The 23,458-nt window shown below is 41.8% G+C and overlaps 1 protein-coding gene across 1 annotated transcript in view; it reads right to left on the bottom strand.

Annotated features, from left to right (window-relative positions):
• Positions 1–3,241: 3,241 nt before the first annotated feature.
• bcr (BCR activator of RhoGEF and GTPase) overlaps positions 3,242–23,458 on the bottom strand; it is a 148,750-nt gene continuing 128,533 nt past the window's right edge. The window contains exons 17-23 of the mRNA XM_072662343.1: positions 22,932–22,991; positions 20,447–20,556; positions 17,528–17,667; positions 14,892–15,026; positions 13,874–13,979; positions 13,187–13,349; positions 3,242–10,918 (exon numbers count right to left, since the gene is read on the bottom strand). Of these exons, the coding sequence (XP_072518444.1) occupies positions 10,829–10,918; positions 13,187–13,349; positions 13,874–13,979; positions 14,892–15,026; positions 17,528–17,667; positions 20,447–20,556; positions 22,932–22,991 (804 nt within the window). The 3' untranslated portion in view covers positions 3,242–10,828. The remainder of the gene's footprint in view (positions 10,919–13,186; positions 13,350–13,873; positions 13,980–14,891; positions 15,027–17,527; positions 17,668–20,446; positions 20,557–22,931; positions 22,992–23,458) is intronic.

Below are 23,458 nucleotides of genomic sequence, written 5' to 3'. Positions count from 1 at the left end.
TCTGGACACAGGAAATGTGCAGGCTTGTGGTCAACAGGGTGCTCCAGGGTTGATATTTTACGTGATTGACAGATATTAAGACAGCCCACAGTTGTGTGTGTGTGTGTGTTGTGTGTGTTGTGTTGTGTTGTGTCTGGGTGTGCTGATATGACTGAAAGCTTCGAAGGCTCCTGCTGAACACTTCTGGTAACCCATGCGCTTCTTAAAGCCTGACAACAGCCGGAGCAGACAGGAAACGGAACTGCATGGATGGCGTGAGAGGAAGAGTCGCAAAGTCCTCCAACAAAACCCGGAGCGAACCAGAAGAGGGAAGAAGTGAAATCTGGAGCGGCCAGGCCTCTGGGAACAGGCTGGTCTGGCTGATGGGGCAGTGATAGGCTTATCTGGACTTTGCCAGGCTCTAACGGTCAGAACACGAAGGCCTTGGCTGAGGGAGGAGCTCCAGCCGGGACGCAGAGATAGAACCATGAGCTGGAGTAATCAGAGAGCAACACGACACTCGGGACACATCCGCCTCGCTCCACACACACACACACACACACACACACACCCTCGACACTAGCACCACAGATTGGCACTCACAGTTCACACTTCACCCTTCCTTCCATCCATCCATCCATCCATCCATCCGCCTGCCTGCCTGCCTGCCTGCCCTCCGTCCTGTCCAAGCCTCAGAGAAGAGGAGGCCCCAGAGCCTTATCTAATGCACGGCACTGCGGCAATCTCAAAAAGTGCCACTCACCAAAAAAAGATCCCGTACATGTAGCTTCAGCACTTCCTAAACGGGCCTTATTTTAGACCACTCACATATACACCAACCAGCCAGAACATTAAAACCACATAGGTAACGTGAATAGCCTTGATGATCTGTTCCAGTGGAATCTCTCAAGGGGTGGATCTACATATTAGGCTCTTGAAGGTGATGAAGGTGTTGAATTAGGAAAAATGAACAAGCGTAAGAATCTGAGCCACTGTGACAAGAACCAGACTGTGATGTTCTAGATAGCTGGGTCAGAACATCTCCAAAACACCAGGCAGGTCTTGTGGGGTGTTCTCAGTAAGCAGAGGCTGGTACCTACAAAAAGTGCTCCAAGAAAGACAGAGAGCCAGTGAAGGTGGGCCCCCCGTGACCCTGCCACAGGGTCCCATCGCACAACGTACAGGATCTGCTGCTAACGCCTTGGTGTCATAAACCACAGGACGCCTTCAGAGAGGTGTGGTGATGTTTTAGTGGCACAATATTAGATAGGTGGTTTTAATGTTATGGCACATTTTGGAGAATTTCTATTGGTCCACTCATGATGGTGTAAATCGTACATAAACAAACAAGCTCATGAGATCTTCTTGGCTGGGGGAGCTCAATGATTGGTGCTATTGTAGTGTTAGCATTGCCCTGCATTGCGGTCAGTGCATTAGCATCACTACTACGGTGTTAGCATCGCTGACCGCCAATAGCATTGCTACCATGCCGGCCACTGGCCTCGCCCAGCATCGCTACTATGGCGTTAGCATCGCTTCTGCAGCATTAGCATTGCTATTATGGTATTAACATCACTACCGTGGTCTTAGCGTTACTACTGCAGCACTAGCATTGTTACCATCGTGAGCAGAGGTGTGAAGTAGCGAAGTACAAATACTTCGTTATCTTACTTAAGTAGAAATGTTGGTTCTCTAAACTTTACTGGAGTCATTATTGATTTTTCTCCCAATTATCTGAACTTTCTCCTCCTTACATTTTAAAAACAGCCTCGTTCCTCCTATTTCATCTCCCTTAGTTTTCATTCCGGCTCGTCATCAATAAAAACCCTCTCCAGATAAATCTCTCCATCTGGAAAGTGTGAGTCTGATCCTGATTGGATGAGAAGTATAAACAGACTCCATTCTGACTCCCTATTGGTTTATAAGAGATCATCACACCTGCACACGTCCCGTCCCTCTCCAGCGAGCTCACAGCAGACGTCTGTAGTCTAGTATGAAGACTGTGTCCGTGGCAGAGACTCAAGAGAGCTGCAGTGAAACGTCCCGACTGAGCCCCACATTTACACTCCAATAAAGCTTATTGATCACACGCCTCTGAAGTCTGACTTTCTGCAGCTTTACAAAACTTCTAGACAACGACTCCTCATATTTTCCTCCATGAAGCTCATGTTGATGCTCAGTAGAGCACAGAGACGCTCCTTTAATAGAGCTGATATTACTGAAATGCTTCATTTTCAATGGGCAGATCTGCAGCTGAAACAGGAGCCTAGTGCAGCCCAACATTTTTAACATCAACATTTTAATAGATCATTCTCCTCATTATGACTTTTAGAGAAATGGGGTTTTGGGGAGGGGAGGGGGGGGGTGTAGTGCACTATAGACCCCTGTGGTGAGGCCTAAGCTTTCGGCCTTTGTTTTCCCTCCATTACTTTTACTTTTCTACTTGAAGTGGTTCTGAAACCAGTACTTTTACACTTTTACTGGAGTAAAAAGCTTCAGTTGATACTTCAGCTTCTATAGAAGTCTTTTAAACCCTCGTATCTCCACTCACTTCTACCTGAGGAATGAATTAGTATCGTGAAGCTAGCTAGCAAACGTGAATGCTGTTGCAGCGTTATCCTTGCTATCGTTCCGGCCTTGCCCAGCACTGCCACTGCGGTGTTTTCAGTCTGCGATTCGGAGACGACGAACGTACTGTACACACCACAGATCATCACAACGGGCTGTTTATGCTAATGCTAGCGTCAGTGCTTCACTTATACTTTTCCAGGATGGCCGGTGATGCTTGTACAGTATCTAAAGAGTTAGATACTTAGCTAGTTCTGCAACTAGCTAAGCTAAGCTAAGCCAAGCGGCCACTGTTGGGCCTTTGAGCCTGGCGAGAATTTGATTGTACTGCACACGTTATAAATGACAATAACAGCCACATTAAAATGCCTACAAGACCTTTTTCACCGCAGCCCTCTTCCAGATAACCTAATCTAAAGTCTGTAGACACACGCACTTCAGCCTATGGAAATGAGTTCGCTGGTATTTCACCAGTAAACCTCTCAACTTTTTTTTTAATATATATACAGATTTGTGTTTATTTATGCTTATGGAGAAGCTTTTGATTGCCCTGTGTGAGCTGTAGGCAGGCTGAAACAGCTCTGACCCCCTGTGGACATAAAGAGGAACTGCAGAGGGCACCACACCCGTCCTGCACCGCAGCAACAGAAGAACACCAGGCAACGTGGACGCAGTAAAACATGGAGGCGGCAGGTACGTAGATAAAGGAGGTTTTATTCATTATTTGTGTACAAACAGAGGCCGCAAATGCCTTCCAAACCGTCGAGTCTTCGGAGTGCAGTATCCCTTTTTTTTTACAGCTCTAAATCCAGAACGCCAGCACATCAGCAAGAAAGGTCAAAGGTCAAAAGTGGAGGAGATGTTCGCACAGGTAGGGGTTAACCAAACACATTCGCCCAAGCCAACCAAATCTCCATAGTTGCCCTCAAGGTTAAAGCTCCCAACGCAAACCGTGGAGATGTTTAGGAGTACTGACTGACGTGCCCATGGGATAAAGTCCTGCAGGTGCCTTACGAACAGTTGCTGGACGTGCAGGGATGAATTACGAGATGGTGTTGCGAAACCAACCAAGGACAAATGCTCTGTACTGCTGTTGATTGAGACCTTCTGCTTTGATTGTGTCCTTGTGTCCCGTTACAACATTTACCCTGGAGAGCTTACTGTGCTCCACAGGTAATGAGAAAGAAGAGCATATAAAGAGATGATCCAGGTGAAGATACCTCTTCAGAGCTCGTCCCCCTCCCCCAGAATCCCAGAAAAGGGCAGCCAGTCCTTTCTTAAACAAATTATTTATTATCCTTCCTCTTAATTGGAGTCTATTCTAGATTCTATATCGCCATAGCTCATATCTCAATTTCTGCCGTTTTTCACTTTTTGACCTAATTACAATCTGGCAGTTGTTCTTTACATTGTGTCCAAATTTCATGAAGCACAGACCAATAGAAATGCTCCAAAACGAGTTGGAACGTAATCTTTTTACATTGACTTCCATTGAAAGTTAAGAAGGTTTTTTCCTTCTCCTGTAAAATTGCCATTTTGAAGTTTTTTTCACGACAGCGGCGATATGTACAACTAACGGCACAATAAATAAAGAAATCCTCCCGATCTGAAAGTTTTGCGTCCTGCTTTCTGACAGGGGAACGTCATGATGACGTCCTCTGCCTAGGATCTACCATAAGACACACGGACTCTCCGCTGTGAGGCCTTTCCGGGATCACAGCTGCTAATTTATACACCTTACAATTTCCACACAGTACAAATCCCCCACTGTTTGTGCAGCCAGAGAAACAAGAGCATGAACAGCCCGTATAAACGACGGGACCCACTTTATTATATATATATATATATATATATATATATATAACTGTGTAATTACACATTAATACTGCTGTAATAACACTGTAACTAACGGAGATGCGGTCGCTGTTACAGACGTATAGTACATAAGTACAGCTTATGTAACGACACCTGTGCATCAACTTCAACAGTTTTGACTGTTGTTACACGAGTATAACAGGAAAAGCAGCAGCAGCAGGTCATTCAATACAGTTATGCTCGTCTTATTACACATGTATAACCACATGCGGGAGGGAGACTACGCTGCTGCGGCTGTCGAGATAATCCCGTGGAATGACTCGAGTTAATAACTACAGCTAAAACTAACTGTATTATTGTGATCTGCTGGTAACAGTGAGGACTGAATACATCACCAGCAGTTACGGTGTTAGTTTGTGTGTTATTAATGTGTAATTACACAGTTATTATAGAGGCATTTGCTATAAAGTGGGACTGACGAGTCAGTGTATTCAGTGTGGGATTAAGAATGTGACAGGCAATCTTCATAAAAATAAAAAATAATAATGACAGCTGAAAGATACATTTATTAAAGGGCCCATAGCATACGAAACCTCATAAACCTAATTTACCTCATTTTTACCACACTGTTCACCCCCCCATACCGTCCATATATGGAGACTACGCTGCAAAAACGCCATCACATTAACATATAGCAGTTCAGCCCCGCCCACTCAAACTGACATCACAAGGGGGTAGCCAATCAACGCAGAGCTCATTTACTTAAAGGTCTTAAAGGTACAGTAACAGGAACTGTTTTATTCTAAGGAAGGAAGCGAGGCTGGAAAATGACCAGTCCTGACCGCTTTACTGCATCAACAAGCCAGAAAAAGGGGCTGGACTGCTTTATGTAAATGATGCGTGGGTTTTTGTGACATCACAACAACAGTTCAAAGCTCAGAATTCACCGTCTTTTTTATGATGTCACAAAAAGCATCGTCTTCACATACGGTAAGTAGTTCAGCCCCCTAAGGGGCGTTTCAGCCTGTCCTGCTTTTTGAACTAGGCTCAATGTGGGGCAGCCAGCCAAAGCAGAACTCGTTTACATACACTATATGGACAAAAGTATTGGGACACCTACACATAGGCTGTATTAATATATTAATACCTACACATAGGCTGTATTAACAGAAGGTTCTCTTCAGAACCTTCTGTTCTTTCACTGATGTGTGGAGGAAAGGCCGACTGCAGGGCTAGGGGCTTGATTTTATACATAACTGTGACAATGAGGTTTTCCGGTTTCTGGTTTTCCCTGCGATGGGCCCTTTAAGAGAATGAAAGGAGCAAGAATCAGATCACCAGATGATTCAGACAACAGCGTGAGTGCACCTTTACTGTACCCAGACACTTTACAGTACAATTCTGTCACCCCTGTCTCAGCCAGGACGTCCCACTACCTTCTCGGCGAAATCAAACACATGAACAGAACTGATATCAAAACAAAACCAAAACAGAAACATATTTTAATCAATCAATAAACATGCCTGCATGTTAAATAAAGTCACTAAAGCATCATTAACTTCCTAAATTGGACATAAAAAGAATAAACAAACCAACAAAACCATTAAGAGCATTAATTTTCACCTGTGTGATCAAAACTGCTTGGAGATTGACATGAATACTGACTACAGATAGGGGGCGCTAGTTGGCACAGCAGAAGATGGCTGCTGCATAGTACAGTGATGGATGCGATTGAGGCGTACGGCCCTCCTGAAGTGAACCGGCGACAAAAAAACATAAAATAATAATAAGCGCCGTCCTCACTGTTGGTCAAGACACGACATATAAGAAAAGTGTAGTACTGTCTTACTACAGATAGAGTTACTGCCACACTTCACTGTAACTTCTTACACAAAGACAGAGAGGCACTGCTGTATAGTACTGAAAATAAAACACATCAGGACACATACACACACATACACACACTGCCGGGGTCTGTCTACACACCTCAGGAGAAACCTTGCCGCTTTGCTTTGCTTTGCTGCACAGAGGCAAACATCTGTGCCAACAGAGAACAGCTGGACACCAAAGACAGATGGCGGGTGATTGACGTTTCACAGCCGAGTCCACCTGTAGAATCTCTGAAGCAGGGATCATCAGATCGGGCGTATCTGGAGCACAGTTTGGTGATTATCCTGTTCAAATGCACCTGATTAAGGTTTTTGGTTAAAGGGAAACTCCACCCACTTTTCAAATTTCTACAGAATTCAGAGCTTGAGATGTGCTTCGCAGTCAATCATAGTTGGTTTGGTTTGAAATGGTTTATTTTACAGAATCGTATCAACTCGGATTTCGTTCCAGTGGTGGTGAATGGAACCAGGCGTCGGTTGCCATGACTACAACATGAATACAGCCACGTTATGTAGCATCCAAACCCACCAGTTTAATGTGGAACGCTGACGATGGAGAAATAGTGGTAGGGGTTTGTTTTGGGGGGGAACTATTTGGCCTAACCACAACCTGTATGTATCCCTCCACCATGATGTATTTAGCCAACATTCAGGCATTGTTTTTAACAGCTTATAGGAATATACATGAGATACATGAACTTTCATATATTTCAAAAAAATTACTCTTACATAGAAAGAGTAGCCCAGAGTCAGTGTCTAAAAATGTAGGTCTATTTGATTAGTCAGTTATAAACATCTGTACCATGTTGACAAGATTCTGTAAAATGGAGCATTTAGCAGCAAACCCTGAAAAAAAAATCTGAAAGATCTGATCTTGTTTACATTTAAATTATTTATATTATATTATATAATATAATATTATATGATATTAATTATGCTATAATTTTAAGACATCTGTGGAATAATACATGCATGAAATATATCAAATAATAATAATAATTAATTGAAAAAATAATATATATATATATATATTTATGCACATTTGAGGCATTAAACTTACATTAAACCAAGATTTCTTGCAGCAATTCCGACCAAAACACTCAGAATGACTGTTTACATCCTAATAATTAACTTATGCTGAAATCTGTGAATAAATACTTTTACAAAATATATTTTAAAAATGCATTTAATTTTAGGTAACAGTTTTAAAGGCATTCATTACTTCAGACGTCTGATTCCAATGACCACCACTGTGGTAAGTTTCTGTAGAATGAGCTTTTTTAAACCCAAATGCTCACTAAATACCTTTATTTACATCCTAATCATTTAACTATGCTGCAATTTTATAAAAAAACTGGCGGAATAATGCATTTATTAAATGCAAGCGTCTGGTTCCATTCGCCACCACTGTGAACAATCCTGATTTGGTGAGTTTCTCTAAAACGAAGCCTTTTATGCCAAACCCACTCTGAATGCCTTAATTTGCACATTAATTACTTGATTAAGCCTCAGTTTTAATACATCAGTGGAGTTCCCCTTTAAATGCCCGGTGCTAACAGCAATGTTTGAGCAGGGAAATCGGCAAACTGCTCAAAGCTGGACACTGTGTGGACACCGGCCCTGAACGCAAGTGCTTTAAAGAGAGCAGGCTGCGTCCGTCGCTGGGTGGATCCGAGGGAGGGGGCGCGGTTCTCTAGGCTACACTGACGAGGTGACTGAGATTATCATAGAGCATCAAACTGAACACGGACAGTAGGTGAAAGGTCGCTCCAGCTGATATATTAGTCTCGGGTTAGTGGACACTTCATTACGAGGGCTGAAGCCAATAAAATACCTCCAAGTAAAAGCACAAGACAGCCTTATTAACGTCTCTGTCCTAAAATAAATAACCATAATCATCTGAGAAATACACAATTTCCAAAAAAAAAAAAAAAAAAAAAAAATCATAATAAGCAAATCATAAAAGAAATAGATCAACTTTTTTTTAGCAATTATGTACAAACATATTAATGCAAGACTTGTCTTCCTAAATACAAAAAAAAGAACATTGGCAGAAATCAAACTGTACTGAAAATATATATAAAAAAAAGCCTGGTGTTTGGCTATTGCTCACATGAGGCATGAGGGCCAACCGAATCCTGACAGCTGGCAACCAAAAAGCACGGCTAAATATTTCAGTATTCGGATTTTCTGATCTCAGAACAGTACATATGAAACGCTTCAGGATTTTATTTAAAAGAAATGCTTCAATAAAAGTCCAATTTACTCAATTTTCCACATATTTGGGGTCTGAAGCTAAAAATTAGCTTCAGCTACAAATCCAATGATGCTAAAAACAGTAGAAGCCAATAATCACCCAAATCAAACCACACCCAGGGGGCTCCGAGTGGTCCGAGTGGACTGCCGCTATGGTTCGAAAGCCGGGTAATGCTGCTTGCCATCAGCAGCCGGAGCCTTAGTGAGCGTAATCGGCCTTGCTCCCCCAGGGGTGGGTCGATGGGGTGTCTGTTGGCTGTTGTATCGGAGCTGGGGAGCCAATGTGCTTTACTGGTAATCAGGGTGGTTCATATGAACAGGTACTGGGAAATTTTCTGGGGGTAAAATAACTCCCAGGTCTACATTAAGGTGGAACAGACTTGCCGAGGTGGTTTCAGGGGAGCCGTATTCTGAATGGGGTTATTTTTCGGCACAACAGTGAGAATTTTTATAGCCGTAGCGTGTCCTACGCCACCGTGACGAAGACCTGCGTGCAGCTGTAGCAGGAGTGTGTGAGTGTATGTGAGTGATTATGAAAATGATTTGGGTGACTGTTATCTCCTGTTGTTTGCTAGGCGGCAGTGCCCTCTAGTGACCGGTGAGTGGAACACAAGAGCAAGCCCAATTACTCCTGATGCTGTCCAGCAGAGGGCTCCTTCTTCCCTAATAATCCAGGGTGCAGTGGGTGAAGATATCCCCATCTACATCACTGTGGATAAGAGGATTCTCTGCTTCCTACAGCCATTTTTGGCACAACACCTGTCAGCCATACTGTGTCTCAAATCTGCATCACCTTGAGGAAGACCTTTCTGTGGATACACACTCACACACTTCCTTCAACCTGCTTAATCCACATCCAGAGCTTCATTAAGGTGGCATAGACTGGCACTGGTGTGGTTTAGGACACTATAAAATAAAGCTATAAAAATGAGCAGTGTCATGCCGAATTCTGACTCCCTTCACAATCCGACTTCCCTTTACATGCAACACAGATTATGGTCAGAATTTCTGTTTTTTCTATGCATTAAAAATTTATTATGGATTTCCAAACTTCTAAAAGACGTAAAGATTCTGTATTGTCCATATATGTTAAGGGGAGTCATTTTCTGCAGGGGGGTCATTTTCAGCACAACACCTCTTGTACAGTGAGCATAATAGCCATCCTGTGCCCTGAAGCACATTGAGAAGTCTGAAGATCTGGATGCAGTCAGAGAAAGTTTAGAGTAATGTGTATTTATGGAAAAGATACATTTGGGTGACTATTAAGTTCTATTGCTGGCTAGCAACATTAGCCTCGTAGCTCTAGTGTAAAACTAAAGAAGCGAATGTCAGACATCAAAAATTTCCTGATGTTAAGATACATCTGATGGAGAGCGTGAAATTACGTGATTTTGATTCTAGGCCAAAATGTTCCTTTAAAAAGCTGAGCGTCCCCCAGTGAGGATTGCACATACCTCCCCTGAACTCCGTCTACTCCCCTACTGCAAAACGACCGAGGACACCTGCTGCTCTCGCCACGTCCTCCAGCAGCGGCTGGTTCGGTATTGCTTTGATGAAGCCTACATGAACGAACGCCCACCACTTCAACACTGACGACACGCTGAGTAAAGTATATGCTTGGTAACGTACATATCCTAATAAGAACTGAATGATGAAGATGAAGCCCTAAGAGCTGAGTTTTAAGCAAGCCTCCTCCGTCTTTTAGTAGCGACGACCACCACTGGAAACCAACACGGACTCTGCGATGCCGTGTTTGAGTCTGAGCGCGATTGAGCTGCAGCAGCAGCAGAGACACAGGACAGTGCTGTAGCACCTATAGCTGTAGAGGGAGGGAAGGGCAGCGGACAGACACACCATGGGAAAAATTCAAAACAAGAAAAAGAGGACCAAAAAAAACCAAAGCAGACTCGCAAAGAGAGAGAGAGAGAGAGAGAGAGAGAGAGAGAGAGAGGCAGTCCACAGTCGCCGGCGGATCTGACCCGAGTGAAGGCTTGTGTAAGGATCAGGGATACGAGGATACAGCACTGGCCTTAAGCCCACAGTCTACGCAGAAGTCTCCTGACAGAAGAGCGAAGGGGGCGGAGCAGAGGATGACTAACGTTCAGAAAACACTAAGCTGCGTCAGGATACACTGGAGAGAGAGTAAGCGCTTGTCATCCATGTCTTCGGTTAGCCGGCAGTGCCCTCTAGTGACCGGTAAGTGGAACACAAGAGAGAGCCCAATCATTCCTGCTACTGTCCAGCAGGGGTCTCCCTCTTCCCTCAATCCAGGGTGCAGTGGGTGAAGAGATATCGATTCGGAGCGTCTGCCGGACCCCCGTCTACACCTCCGTGGAGAAGAGGATGCTCTGTCTCTTGCTGTCTGGGGTGGGGATGGTCTCCAGCTGAAGGAAGTACAACAAAACTTGCACCTGAGGAAGGACAAAAAAGGACACAGGGGACAAAGTCAATTCTGTGGTCATTTGTGGCTTAATGGGCTCATATCCTATCTTTCTATGGTGTCCACTTATGGTGTTTGAGGGGGGTTTGGGCCCACTTTCCAACCTCTCTTATTCTGTAGACTTAAACAGGCTGGGTTTGTTACTGTGCCTTTAAGGTTTATATGCAAATGAGCTTGAATTATGCATATTTGCCTAATATAATCAATTTATTGACAAATATTGCTGTATAACAACAACAACAATAACAATAACAACAATTTGATATTTTATATTTAATTGTATATTAATTATATTTATTATTATTATTATTATTATTATTATTATTATTATTGTTGTTGTTTTTATTGCCGATAAAACAAGCCTGTCTTTCCCCCATTCCCTCTGAATTAGCGGCCTCTGGCTGTTTCATGGTGAACTGCAGGCAAAAGCTTTGCTTTGCACTTTGTAAATAATGAATAGGTCGGATTAGTTATTTTATTTACAAGTTAGTCTCTTCATATACCTTCATATATATATTTTATTTTTCTATTGATTAAAGTTATGATTTTAAAGTTTTTGCAGTGATTAATAGAATTTATGATATTGTGTCAGTTTATGTATTTAATTGTATTTTCTTTTATTACTGAATTGTATCACTTGCCTGTTATAATATGAAATTATTATTAATATTATTATAATTTTTGAATATTTTATTCTATTATTATGTTAGTATTATATGGGACAGTAAACACCTAGTATTTCATAGGTAAATACAGTGCTACCATAATAATAATAATAATAATAATACAAAATTAATATTAATACAGGCAAGTGATCATGGTGATTATAAGTGGTAATTTTATGGTACATTCAATCTGACAACAAACTACCAGGTATGTACAGCTGTACTTACTCAGTACTTACAAGTTAATGGTAAATATGTAGTACTTACAAATAACACACACACACTCTGCAAATGTATAGTAAAATTAGACACTATGAAGTGTGCACAATAGCACTTACTCTGAAGTTAATAGTTAATATTTGGTGCTTATAAATAATTGCCTCTGCATATTTTCACAAGTACATATCTAAACATACCAGGCATGTAGTAATTATGTATTGGTGAAGTACTGGTGAGTGTCTGTTCACTATGCACTTGGTAAGTGTGTGTATTTTATGAAAGTACTACATATTTACAATTAAGTACCGCTGAAAGTACCTGGTAGTTTGTTATCAGAATTATAACCATAACCATACTATAGGTAACTATAACCATAAAATTACTAGTACTTAGTGGCGAATTACCTAGAATAAATAAATGAAATAAAAAATTATATATATATATATATATATATACTTTTTTTTTATCAATTATATATATATATATATATATATATATATATATATATATATATATATATATATATATATATTTATGTAATTAAAGACTTAAATAAGCACTAAATAGGCATTTAACTCTGTTAATGGTACTACAAAAACATCTTTACTGTGCCATTATATGTTCTAATAAAAAAAAATGTATACCATAATAATTATTATTATAAAGGTAGCACATTATGTATTTATTATTATCATTATTGCTATTATTATTATTATTATCATCATTCATATATATATATATATATATATATATATATATATATAATACTTATTAATAATACTAATTAAATACTATTACTGGTACCGCTGTACAGACCAGCAATTTATGAGAAAAGTTACTACTGCCTTACTATGTATATACCATAACATTTCTAGTACTTACTGACTACCTAAGTGTTTACTGTACTCTAAAATACACTGCTACCATAATAATTGAATAAATGAATGAATAATAATAATAATAATAATAATAATAATAACAGCAACAATGCTAATAATAAATAAATAATGTACTACCTGTACATTTTGTGTATTAGAACATATAATGGCACAGTAAAGATGATTTTGCCATCAAAGTACCATCAACAATCTGAATTAAATGCCTATTTAGTGCTTATTTAAGTCTTTAATTACTGATAAGAAGAACCTCATGTTAGGAACACGGAACACTTCTTAATGTATTAGTAATCATTACTGATTAGAACACTCTAAATAACTCAAACCTGACATTATCTAGAACTCAAATAAGACTCAGAGGGAGGTCGTCAGGACCCTCTGCCCTAGTTTCTGCATCATTCGATGCCGCGAAGCTGCTCTAAAATAGCTGCTGAGTGTCGCGTCCAGCTCTGACAGTACCTGTGACATGACCTCCAATGACCAGCTGTCGCCCATGGTGATGGGCTGTGTGGGGTTGGTGGGGATTTTGCTGTCCTTCTCCGATGGCCGAAGCAGGGTTGGTCCGAACACGGTGGCCAGGTTGTGAAGAGACATCTTGTTCACACTCTCTTTCTCTGCAACCCTGAGAGAACGAGGGAGACACAAAGAGAGAGAGAGAGAGAGTAAGCAGACAGTGAGTCATAATAACAAGATGCACATGCAAAACTGAGCCCGTCTCTGTGCTTATATTACAACCACTTGTATTACACTCTTATTTACTATCCTTCATTTATCTGTTTATTTGCCTTTCATTATCATTTTTAATGATTTCTGAACTGACGCAGGTGTGACATCACAGGGCAACCAACGCGCTCTGAGGAAAGCGCCGTGTACCCACCCTGGAGAGAGCCAGGCCAGCAATGCAGTGGAATGACGTGGGGAGAAAGTGCCCTCTACCCACCTGGAGGGAGCTAGGCCAATTACGCTCTATATGTGCCTGGGCTGTCGGTGGCTAGCAGCATGACCAGGGTTCAAACTAAGGACCCTATGACGGGTCATAGTGACAGCGCCTTATTACGCTGGACCACTTTTTGGAGGGACTTAAAAATGAAAAACTGGTGCAATGATGCTGGATGATGAAATGATCTGAGTCACAGGAGTTCCTACCTCTTCAGGTGATCCAGTAAGAAGAGGAAGGTGACCAGGTTAGGCTCTGGTAGAGACAGCAGCAGGTTCAGCATGCAGCTCTCTTTAGCCACACTGTCCGAAAGAGCTGCACAGAAACACACAAGCCACAAAAAACCTCAGTCCGTCACACTATACCCACCACATATAGCACTATATGGACAAAAGTATTTGGACACCTGCTCGGTCGCTGTTCCTTCTTCTGAAATCAAGAGTATTAAAAAGAGTGTATCCTGCTTTTGTTGGAGTACCTGTCTCTACTGTCCACGAAAAAGGCTTTTTACTAGATTTTGGAGAAGCATTGCTGTGAGGATTTGCTTGCATTCAGCAACAATGACTGAAGTTAATGACCACCCCACCTCACCTCACCCCAAAAGTATTAGATGGAGCACCACCATCCATCATTCCAGAGAACACAGATCTTCCAATGCTCCACAGCTCAATGCCAGGGGGCTTTATTACACCCCTTTAGCCCATGCCTTATCGTGGCTTTAGGCAGCATGGTGCCAATAAGGTCATGTTCGGTTTATCTGCTCCAGAGAGTCCTATTCTATTGGCAGTACTTCTACTTCTACAGGGACTAGACAAGCTGTGTAGGTGTGTGTACATCTGCACATCTGTGTTAGCAATGACTGCAACTTAAAGTAGCTGAATGCATTTAATTGAAGGGGTGTCCACAAACATTTGGACATATAGTGTATAGCAACCCACGTACCCTCCAAAATGATTGGCAGGTGTGAGATTTGACCTGTTTAAGACGTAACGGGTAGATCTGTACATTTAAACTGAGGAAATGAATATAATGTATTTGCATTATGCAGAAATCTGTGGACGTCCCCTTTACGTACTGGATATTACACTCAATCAATATGCTAATTTATTATAATACTACATTTCTAATGGTTTCTTCCTGCTCTGTCAGTGTTCCAGTAAAACGTGTGGATCTGTGAGGTGTCTGAAATATCGCTGCATGTATTTTGCAGTGTATAAATCAACTGACCGATGCCTCCAGCAAAATTGGGATACAGCTCATCGGTGAAGAGAGGCTCCGGAAGCTCGCGGAAGTAGAGCTTCAGCGTCCCAGCGATAGCATTCACATCCATCTCGCTCATCATTACCGACACATCCTTATTATCTGCGTGTGGGGGAGAAAGAGGAAGCGAGAGAGAGAGAGAGAGGGCGAGAGAGAGACACAAAGAGAAAGAGAGTGATCCAATTATATTCGGCCATCCTCGTTTCTGCCACAAGTCACCCAGCTTAAAGAAGCAGTTTGGTGAAAAATCAAATGACCTTGATTGATCACTGAGCCCAGATGCAGCCCATCAACCAAGACATGTATAAGATCTGAGGTGTGCTTCTGTAGCTTTCAATGGGATATGCTAGGCTAATGCTGCTAACAAACACTGGACTTGGACTGTCACCAATCCCATCTCTGCATATACTGTCCAAGATTTGAATGGATTTGCTTCAGAAATCTGTCAAAAAGCTCAGTACACAAGTTAAAAACAGTACAATTGTATAGTAAAATATGCTGGAAAGACCTAATTTTAGCATTTATGCTAAAACTCCCACCAATCAGCAGCTCTATGGAGAGGTTTAAAGTCATCCCACGTTCCAAATTCTGGATCTGGGTGTGTTTTGAGCAGATGAAGAGACTTTTTTGAGTGTGTATTTAAACAGATCCAGAGATTGGTGACAGTCTAACGCCAGTGTTTGTTAGCAACATTAGCCTAGCATCTCCCATTCGGAGGTACAGAATCACACCTGATCGTGGCTGATCGTGGGAGCATTCCTTTAAAATAAAACCTCACTCAGCTCATAAACACACATTGCAGCTCAGCCTGCATTACACACACACACACACACACACACAGCACACACACACACACACCGCACCATGACAAACAAGCAGTACAAGCAGAGGCACTGCAGGTTAAGTTCATGAGTAGAAAACAAGGCTGGTTAAGATCACATCACTGCAGCAGCTCTTAGTTACTCTCATATCCAAAACCATCACATGTACCAACACTGTGTGTCCCCAAAGCAGAGAGTCAGAGCAGCCTAAAGGGGAATAAAGGTCAACAGGAGCATTAGGGACGTCTCGAGGTCTCGAGGGACTGTCCTCCAGAGCCTGTCTCACAACCTGTAGTTTAAACTGGAGTCAAATCAAAGTGGATTTATCACATATATAGTCATACCTGGTTTCATACCTGTAATATAATATAATAAGTAAGTGTTTATAATAACACTCCTACAGAAAGTGGTGGTGGTGGTTCTCCATCACTGTGTTCATCATTAGAACATCTCCAAAGTTCTCCTCTCTCATGGAGTCTAGTATTATTTAGAGTTCTCCTCAGATCAACACCTGGTTTGGTGGTAAATCAGGGCTTAATGATGGTAAATCAGGTGAGCTGCTGCTGCTGCTGCTGATGATGATGGAGTTGAACACATCCTCCATGCTGTGCTGGCTGGACTGGGTGGGGGGCGTTCAGGAGAAACCTGGAGGAACCAAGCTCAGTTCTTCAGACTAGCTCACCGACAAGATCTCACTACTTTCTTCCTTTCTTCAGAATGAGAAGCCCTTGTTTCTCCTTTTTATTGGATTGGATTTATGTTCACCTGCTTTATCTGTTCTAATGAGATCTGGAGCTTCTACAGTAAAACTCTCTCACTGCTGAGAGACATGAGGTTAAATAGTGCGATTAGGTGCCAATAGCCTTCTGTATAAATACAGGTAATACTGGTAACAGCTGGTGTGTTTTCTACAAGAGGAGCATGGTTAAAGGCCTATTTACACCAAGTACGATTGGTACAGATGGTACAGGGGCTAGAAACTGCATAGCTCTCATGAATGTCTACTTTTTCTTCTTCCCAGTCTTCTGTTGCTTCTGCTCTCCTTAGTTTCACTAATCCATAAAAAAATGGTGCTTATTAGCGAGGGAAGCTATAGTTTGACTTCTTTTTGGACATGACCAGACTAGGATGCACCTTGAGCTGTCAACCGTGCACCACACAGCTTTATTTAGGGTGTGTCGGTGTGTCTTTAGGAATTATGTGTCTCAAAATGAACAATTTGAATTAATCATGGGTGTGTTTTGGGCGTAACGTGCAGTAATAAACCAATCAGAGTGTCACTCGCTCCCTTTAAGAGCCAGGTGCGGTCATTTTGGCGGCTTGCTGTTTCAGTAGTGGTCTGGGAAGGCTTGCTGAAGCGGTGGAGCTCCTCACCTCTAGAATAATGATATTTTATTGTATTCTGTTTATTATTGATGGAAAGGTTTGAATAGATGCCAACCAGCCGCGCTTTGGGTTTGTGCACTGCTGCCTGTCCACATAGCAAGCGAAGGTGTACGAGCAGTGGGCTGCACGTGCCTGTGTTGACAATTCACTGCCAAGATGGCAACGAACGTCTGACTGTTGACGAACGTCTGCCTGGGCTGTTTTCAGTCAGTGGAGCTCCTCCTGTGTTTTTCGTAGCCAAGATACACAGCAATACACCAGAAACTGACCTGAACACCCCTCATTTCAAGACCCCAACCCGTAAAAGCCAGACGTTACATTTTGCAATGGTCATGATGTAATCCTAACCTAAAGCCCTCCCCTGTGTGACCTGAGGCCTGTGACCTGCATACTCACTGGTGTCGAAGGCGTTTTTTAGGGCTTGGATATCTGTGGCCACTCCTGAGACGCGGTAGATGCCGACCTCCTCCATTCCCCTCCTCTCGATCTCCTCTAGACACTGCCTGACAATGTAGGGCACCTTTGAGCGCTCCCGTCTGGACAAAGACAGAAAATGACACCCACGTCACGTACATCCTCATCCTCTCGTTCCAGCCACAGTGCTCTGAAGATCACACTCTGTCACACTCTGACACACTGGCACTGGAAGCAGGTTTAGGATCGGGTGGAGGTTAAAGCTGCTGTTGTTTATGGAACTGATGGTATCCACAATGCACCATCCAAATAAAGCGCTTCACCCAAACCTGCACCGTCATTACAGGGCAATGCTCTGCAATTATGCCCCTGTACGGTTGTACTGCTGTTACATCATCTGGGGAACATCTGGACAGGGAAGAGTTGCTGCCCCGAGCGTCAGCTGTTCTTACTCTGCAGCACGCTCGGCTTAATACTGCTACTGTGTGTGTGTGTGTGTGTGTGTGTGTGTGTGTGTGTGTGGGTGTTATTAGCGGCGTGTTGTGTACAGTCTTAATTGCTTTAGCCCTCAAAGCTATCAGGCAGCTCATTACTGGCAATTTTCATTAGTGTCAATCAACACCGACCATAAAAACAACATGACGAAATGGAGAAGTGGTCTATTTCTCTAAAAACAGCAGCCCCCCTTTCATTCCTCCATTCTTTTCTTTTTCTGCTTATCATTTAGGCTGAACTGATTTGCCCTTAATGATATTTTCACAATACTGTGTATCATAATATTCAGTTTTTTCTGAGCTGAATGAATGAAATGCACCAGCAAAGCAGTAATGGCACGTATGAAGAGGAAAATAATAATAAAAATAATAATAAAAATAACCTCTTTAAGGGGAAATATGAGCAAAAATAGGTGTAAATAAACTGTATCAGGCTGACATGCAGCCAGCTCAGCTCCTATGTACTGTAGCTGATGACTGCTATACCCTGGCTGCTGTTGTTTACAGGCTGTCTGTATCTGGGCTAATGTGTAATTTCGATGATCTATTCCAGGCTGAGGCAAACATGGGCTGGAGACCTGAAGCCAGACCCACCCCCCGTTCCTTGCTTAGCATAAATCAAGCATGAGTTGGGAGAGAATTTGTGAGAGTTTTGCTGCGAGAGGGTGAGGGAAGAGGAGGGGATTTATAGGGTGTAATAATAATGGAGAGGAGGGGTTTAGGCGTGGTCGTAACTCCTTTTTGTGGAGGCTGAGGGCCAAAAGCAGGCAAATGGAAAAAGTTGGAAGTTCTGGACATAAAAGAAAGGCAGGTATTTAATATGTAGGAGATATTTTATGTTAAAATTGTATTTTAAACACAAATACATTAAAATACATTTAAATATTGTTATGGTCCATATGGGACAGCATCATTTCATATGTATTTACTAATAGTAATTTACTAATTACTACTTTACTAATAATATGTATTTACTAATACTAATATCAAAAATTCCATTCTAAAAAGAAAATAATTATTTACTTTCCATTTAATATATTATATATTAATAATTTGCACATTACATTAACACCCTAAAAAATAATGTCACAGTCATGCAAAAAAAGCTCCAAAATTGCAACTTTACAGGTGGAGCAAAAAACCTTGTTAACTTTTAATGGAAGTCACTGTAGAAAAAACAAAGATTTTACCCCAGGTCATTTTGGAGCATTTCTATTGGTCAATTCATCATGAAATCCTGAAACTGACAGATTCACATTATGTCAAAAAGTGAAAAATAATGAATAATAATTGAAATAAATAAAATGAAATAATCTTTTTAACTTTCAGTGGGAGTCAATAGAATAAATAAATAAATAAATAAATAAATTAATTAATTAATGGTGATAAACAAAAATGGTGATACAAGGTTTTTGACATTTTGTGATAGTGGCAATATTTGAAACAGACTCCAGAAACAGGGATGGATGATTTACTATTTACTAATATTAATATGGATATTTATTTATTGATTAATTTATTGGGAAAACTAATTAAAACATATTCACTTTTAATTGAAGTCAATGGGGAAGAAAATCATTTTCAAGTCATTTTGGAGAATTTTTATTAGTCCACTCACCAAGAAATTGCCAGACTCCAATTACGTCGAAAATACTAAATAAACGGCAAATACTGAGTTTGCTATTGCTCTGACTGGGTGAAGGGGCGGAGTTAAACTAATTTAACTAATTTTCCATATTCATAAGAGTGTAATATGAGTGTTTTGTATTTTTGGTAAATTATTACAGGCAAATCTTGTCCATGTTACCCCAACCCCACATTAACCCAGAGACCAACACTACACTGTGTTTGGTGTTTCCTCTTTAATATAAATGTACCAGATCCTTTAATTAGCGAATCATCAAGCCTGACTCAGAAAGATGACCTCTACAACTAAAACTGACCAACTGTTTGCCCCTCCTGAGTGTGAGAGTGTGTTCTGAACAGTCCAGGGCTTTGTCTGTGGGGTTATTGTGGGTTTTGTAGTGCCCTGGGAGTGCTGATGGGATTAGCAGGACTCAGGGGCTCTTGGCAGGGGTCTTGTTCCTGGGCTTTGTTGCCTCTCAGATTAGCCTGTCACATTCACTTGGGTCACTAAGCGCTGGCCACCTGGTACTACACACCCACACACACACATACACACACTAATGCATGCAAGAATGCATGTACAAATACAGACGTGTACAAACAAGCTGCTGCTGATCTCGATCTGCTCCTCTGGAGTCTCCTGACTAGTCTTATCTGCAGGCTCAATCAGCAGCAGCTGCCGCACTCAGTCTACAGCAGCTACTAGCCTCCGTTTGAAGCCGATTCTGATTGGCTGAAGGATGATGGACATTCAGAGCTGTCAGATGCAGTGTTTACTCACTTGGTCACCGAGGAGATCTTCACTCCAAACACACCCGCTTGCTTGCACGAGGGCATTCTCTTCAGGCTGAATTCCCGGCTGGTGAACTTCATGGAGAGCTTCACCTCAATCTACAGGACAAAGCAGAAGCAAGCTGGCTGAGTGACCGCTGCATGCTTGCCAACCCCGGCTGAATCTTGTACCCATAAATCCCAGAAATTAAATAAAGCTAATTAAATAAACGTCAATTACATGTGATTTCATCCTTGTTCATCTTTTTTACTTAATGTGATCTAATGGAGAACGGATAAAGGTTCAGGCTTCAGGGTTTCAACCTGCCACAGCTGTCACCATGAGTTATCAGGCCAGTCTGGCTGCTTGTGGGGATGACTGTTGCTCATTTATTTGCACCATAGTAGTGTTCTGTCTTTGGCAGAAGCTGGGCCGAAGTGGATTTCAGTATATATTCAAAGTTGTGCAAAAACCTTGTATCTCATTTTTGGCTGTTGTTCACTTTTTGACATGATGTGAGTCTGGCAGTTGTTCTTTACACTGTAGCAGAGCAATTTGATGGTGAAAAGATCAATAGACTTCCAATTGAACGTTTTTTCGTTTTCTGGTAAAGTTGCCGTTTTGGAGATACAAGGGTTTTATCTTTGCCGACAGCGATGATATGCTGTCCTGTCTTGTGATTCATTTAAGAAAAATAAGTTTTACACTTGCTGTAGTTCACATGTTTATACTTTGTCCAGGCTTGTCCACAGTGTCTTGCAAATGCAGCAGCAGCACTCTGGTGCTGTTGATACTCTGGAGGGGCAGCAGTGGGGCAGCGGTTAGAGCACCGGACTATTGATGACAGTGTTGTGGGTTTGATACCCCAGCTGGGCAAGCTGCCACTGTTGGGCCCCTTAGCAAAGCCCTAAGCCCTCCCTGCTCCCGGGGTGCCACAGTGATGGCTGTCCACCACTATGTGTGTGTATGCGTGTGTTCACTGCACGAACGGGTCTTGGTATAACATCTTTCTAGGAATATTTCTTAAAAAGATGTAGAATTTTTAATTGATGTGAAAGACCTTTACACCTACATAATCTTAAACTACATGGAATCCCCATTGGTTCCAGACAGAATTAATAATAATTGAAGAATAATTCTGCAAATATTTTCCATGTATTTAATTAAAATGTTAATAATAATGCTTAGGATGTAACATCCTCTTTTGCAATGATTTTTATTTTAGGGAACCAAATCTGGGTCTTCTATGACATCTACCAGAAAAGCTCTTGGTAGCATCATTTTTTAAAAATATAAGTAAACATAAACATGTAAATATAATAATTACTTATAATTAAAACCAAACAAGACAGCAACCAGAGTAATGAGCAGCCAGCTGTAAAAGTTGACCTCTTAAACTCCTCAGAACCACCAGTGGTCCCTGGCTCCCCTCCCTCTGTAATAACTGGAGCAACTCTTTGCATTGCTTTGCATGTAGTTACTGATGATCATTTCTTAGGGTGTAATAAAGGGTTAAGAGCTGTGTAAAAAGACCCTTTCCTTAAGCCCATGAATGTTCATTTGCTCACTGAATGCATTTCAATGAGATTGGCTGCGACGCATTTCTGGTAAACTCCCCGACCAATAGTGCTGCAGCTCTGGCTGTGCGACCTATGACGTGGTCTGTAGCTTCTCTGCTCTGTCTGAGCCAACATGGAGGAAGTGCTGATTGTTGGGGTTTCAAAACAGGAGATATTATATAACATTTCTGTGGGGATTACGAGCATTGTTGATGGGGTGTTAGCTGGCTTGTGAAACTAAAAAGTCAAAGGTGCATGTATTTGTCACTGTACTATGTATATAGAAATGTGTCCGATGCATTTGACCCATCTGTGGTAGTGAACACACACACACACACACACTAGTGAACTAGGGGAAGTGAGCATGAACACACCAGAGCGGTGGGCAGCTAACTGAGAGGGTAGGTAGCAGAGAGAGGGTGAAGGGCCTTGTTTATGGGTCCAACAGTGGCAGTTTGCTGAGCCTGGGTATCGAACCTACAACCCTGAGCCACCACTGCCCCACTGCCCACCACGAGAAAAGGCCACCGAGGCTTTACTCCAAATTGATCTTGCAGGTGTTAACTCTCAATGCTGCTAAAAGCCCAAGCCCCGTCCCTTATGGACCAATCACAGCCAGGGGGAGGGGTATCAAAATGAATGACAGGGTGATTAGGATCGGTCAGAAATATATAACCACTGCCAACATGTGGATTAAGACACCAGTTGATTTTGCCATCATAGGATCAATATTCAATCGATATTCAATATAATGAATTAATAAAAGTGTTGAATATGCGTCATGTTGCACAGGTAGGAGAATGTAGAGTAAGGAGTCTTGCCCAAGTATTCTAACTGGTATCGAGTGGTATGCTTGCCTAGCCTGGGGAATCGAACCCTAGTCTGCCTGTAGTCGTCCATGGGTACTGATTTTTTCTCCCAACTATAATACTTACCCCGTTCATGGGAATGACCGTCCTCTGCCAGTCTTTACCTTGAAGCATCTGAGGGTCCAGCTGAGGGACAGACAGACAAACATACACATTAACAATAATCATAACATGGTGATGTCAATGTTTTCACATTGTGTCCAAATGTAAAGACAAACGGACCAATAGAAATGCTCCAAAATGACTTGGAATAAAACATTTTTACACTCACTTCCATTGAAAGTTCACAAGGTTTTATTGTCATCATGTAAAGTTGACACTTTGGAGATGCACTACATGGACAAAAGTATTAGGACACCTACACATTCCACCTACAGGAGCTTTTTTTTTATGACCTCCCATTCTGAACCCATAGGCTGTATTAATCTGGAGCTGGTCCCCCTTTGCTCTGCAGCTCTACCAGCAGCAGCAGGTCTGGAGCTCTGCAGTTATTGAGTCAGTTGGAGGCTTTTCTGCACTATGAGAAAAGTCTGAGCTCAGCACTCGGCCCTGACCCCACTCTGTAGCTTTACGTGGTCTGACTTTCTGTGAGC

Source organism: Salminus brasiliensis, chromosome 18 (genome assembly GCF_030463535.1).
Source record: "Salminus brasiliensis chromosome 18, fSalBra1.hap2, whole genome shotgun sequence".
In the NCBI taxonomy this organism is placed as follows: Eukaryota; Metazoa; Chordata; class Actinopteri; order Characiformes; family Bryconidae; genus Salminus; species Salminus brasiliensis.
The sequence above is the reverse complement of the archived record's forward strand: the minus strand, read 5'-3'. Positions and strand labels throughout refer to the sequence as shown.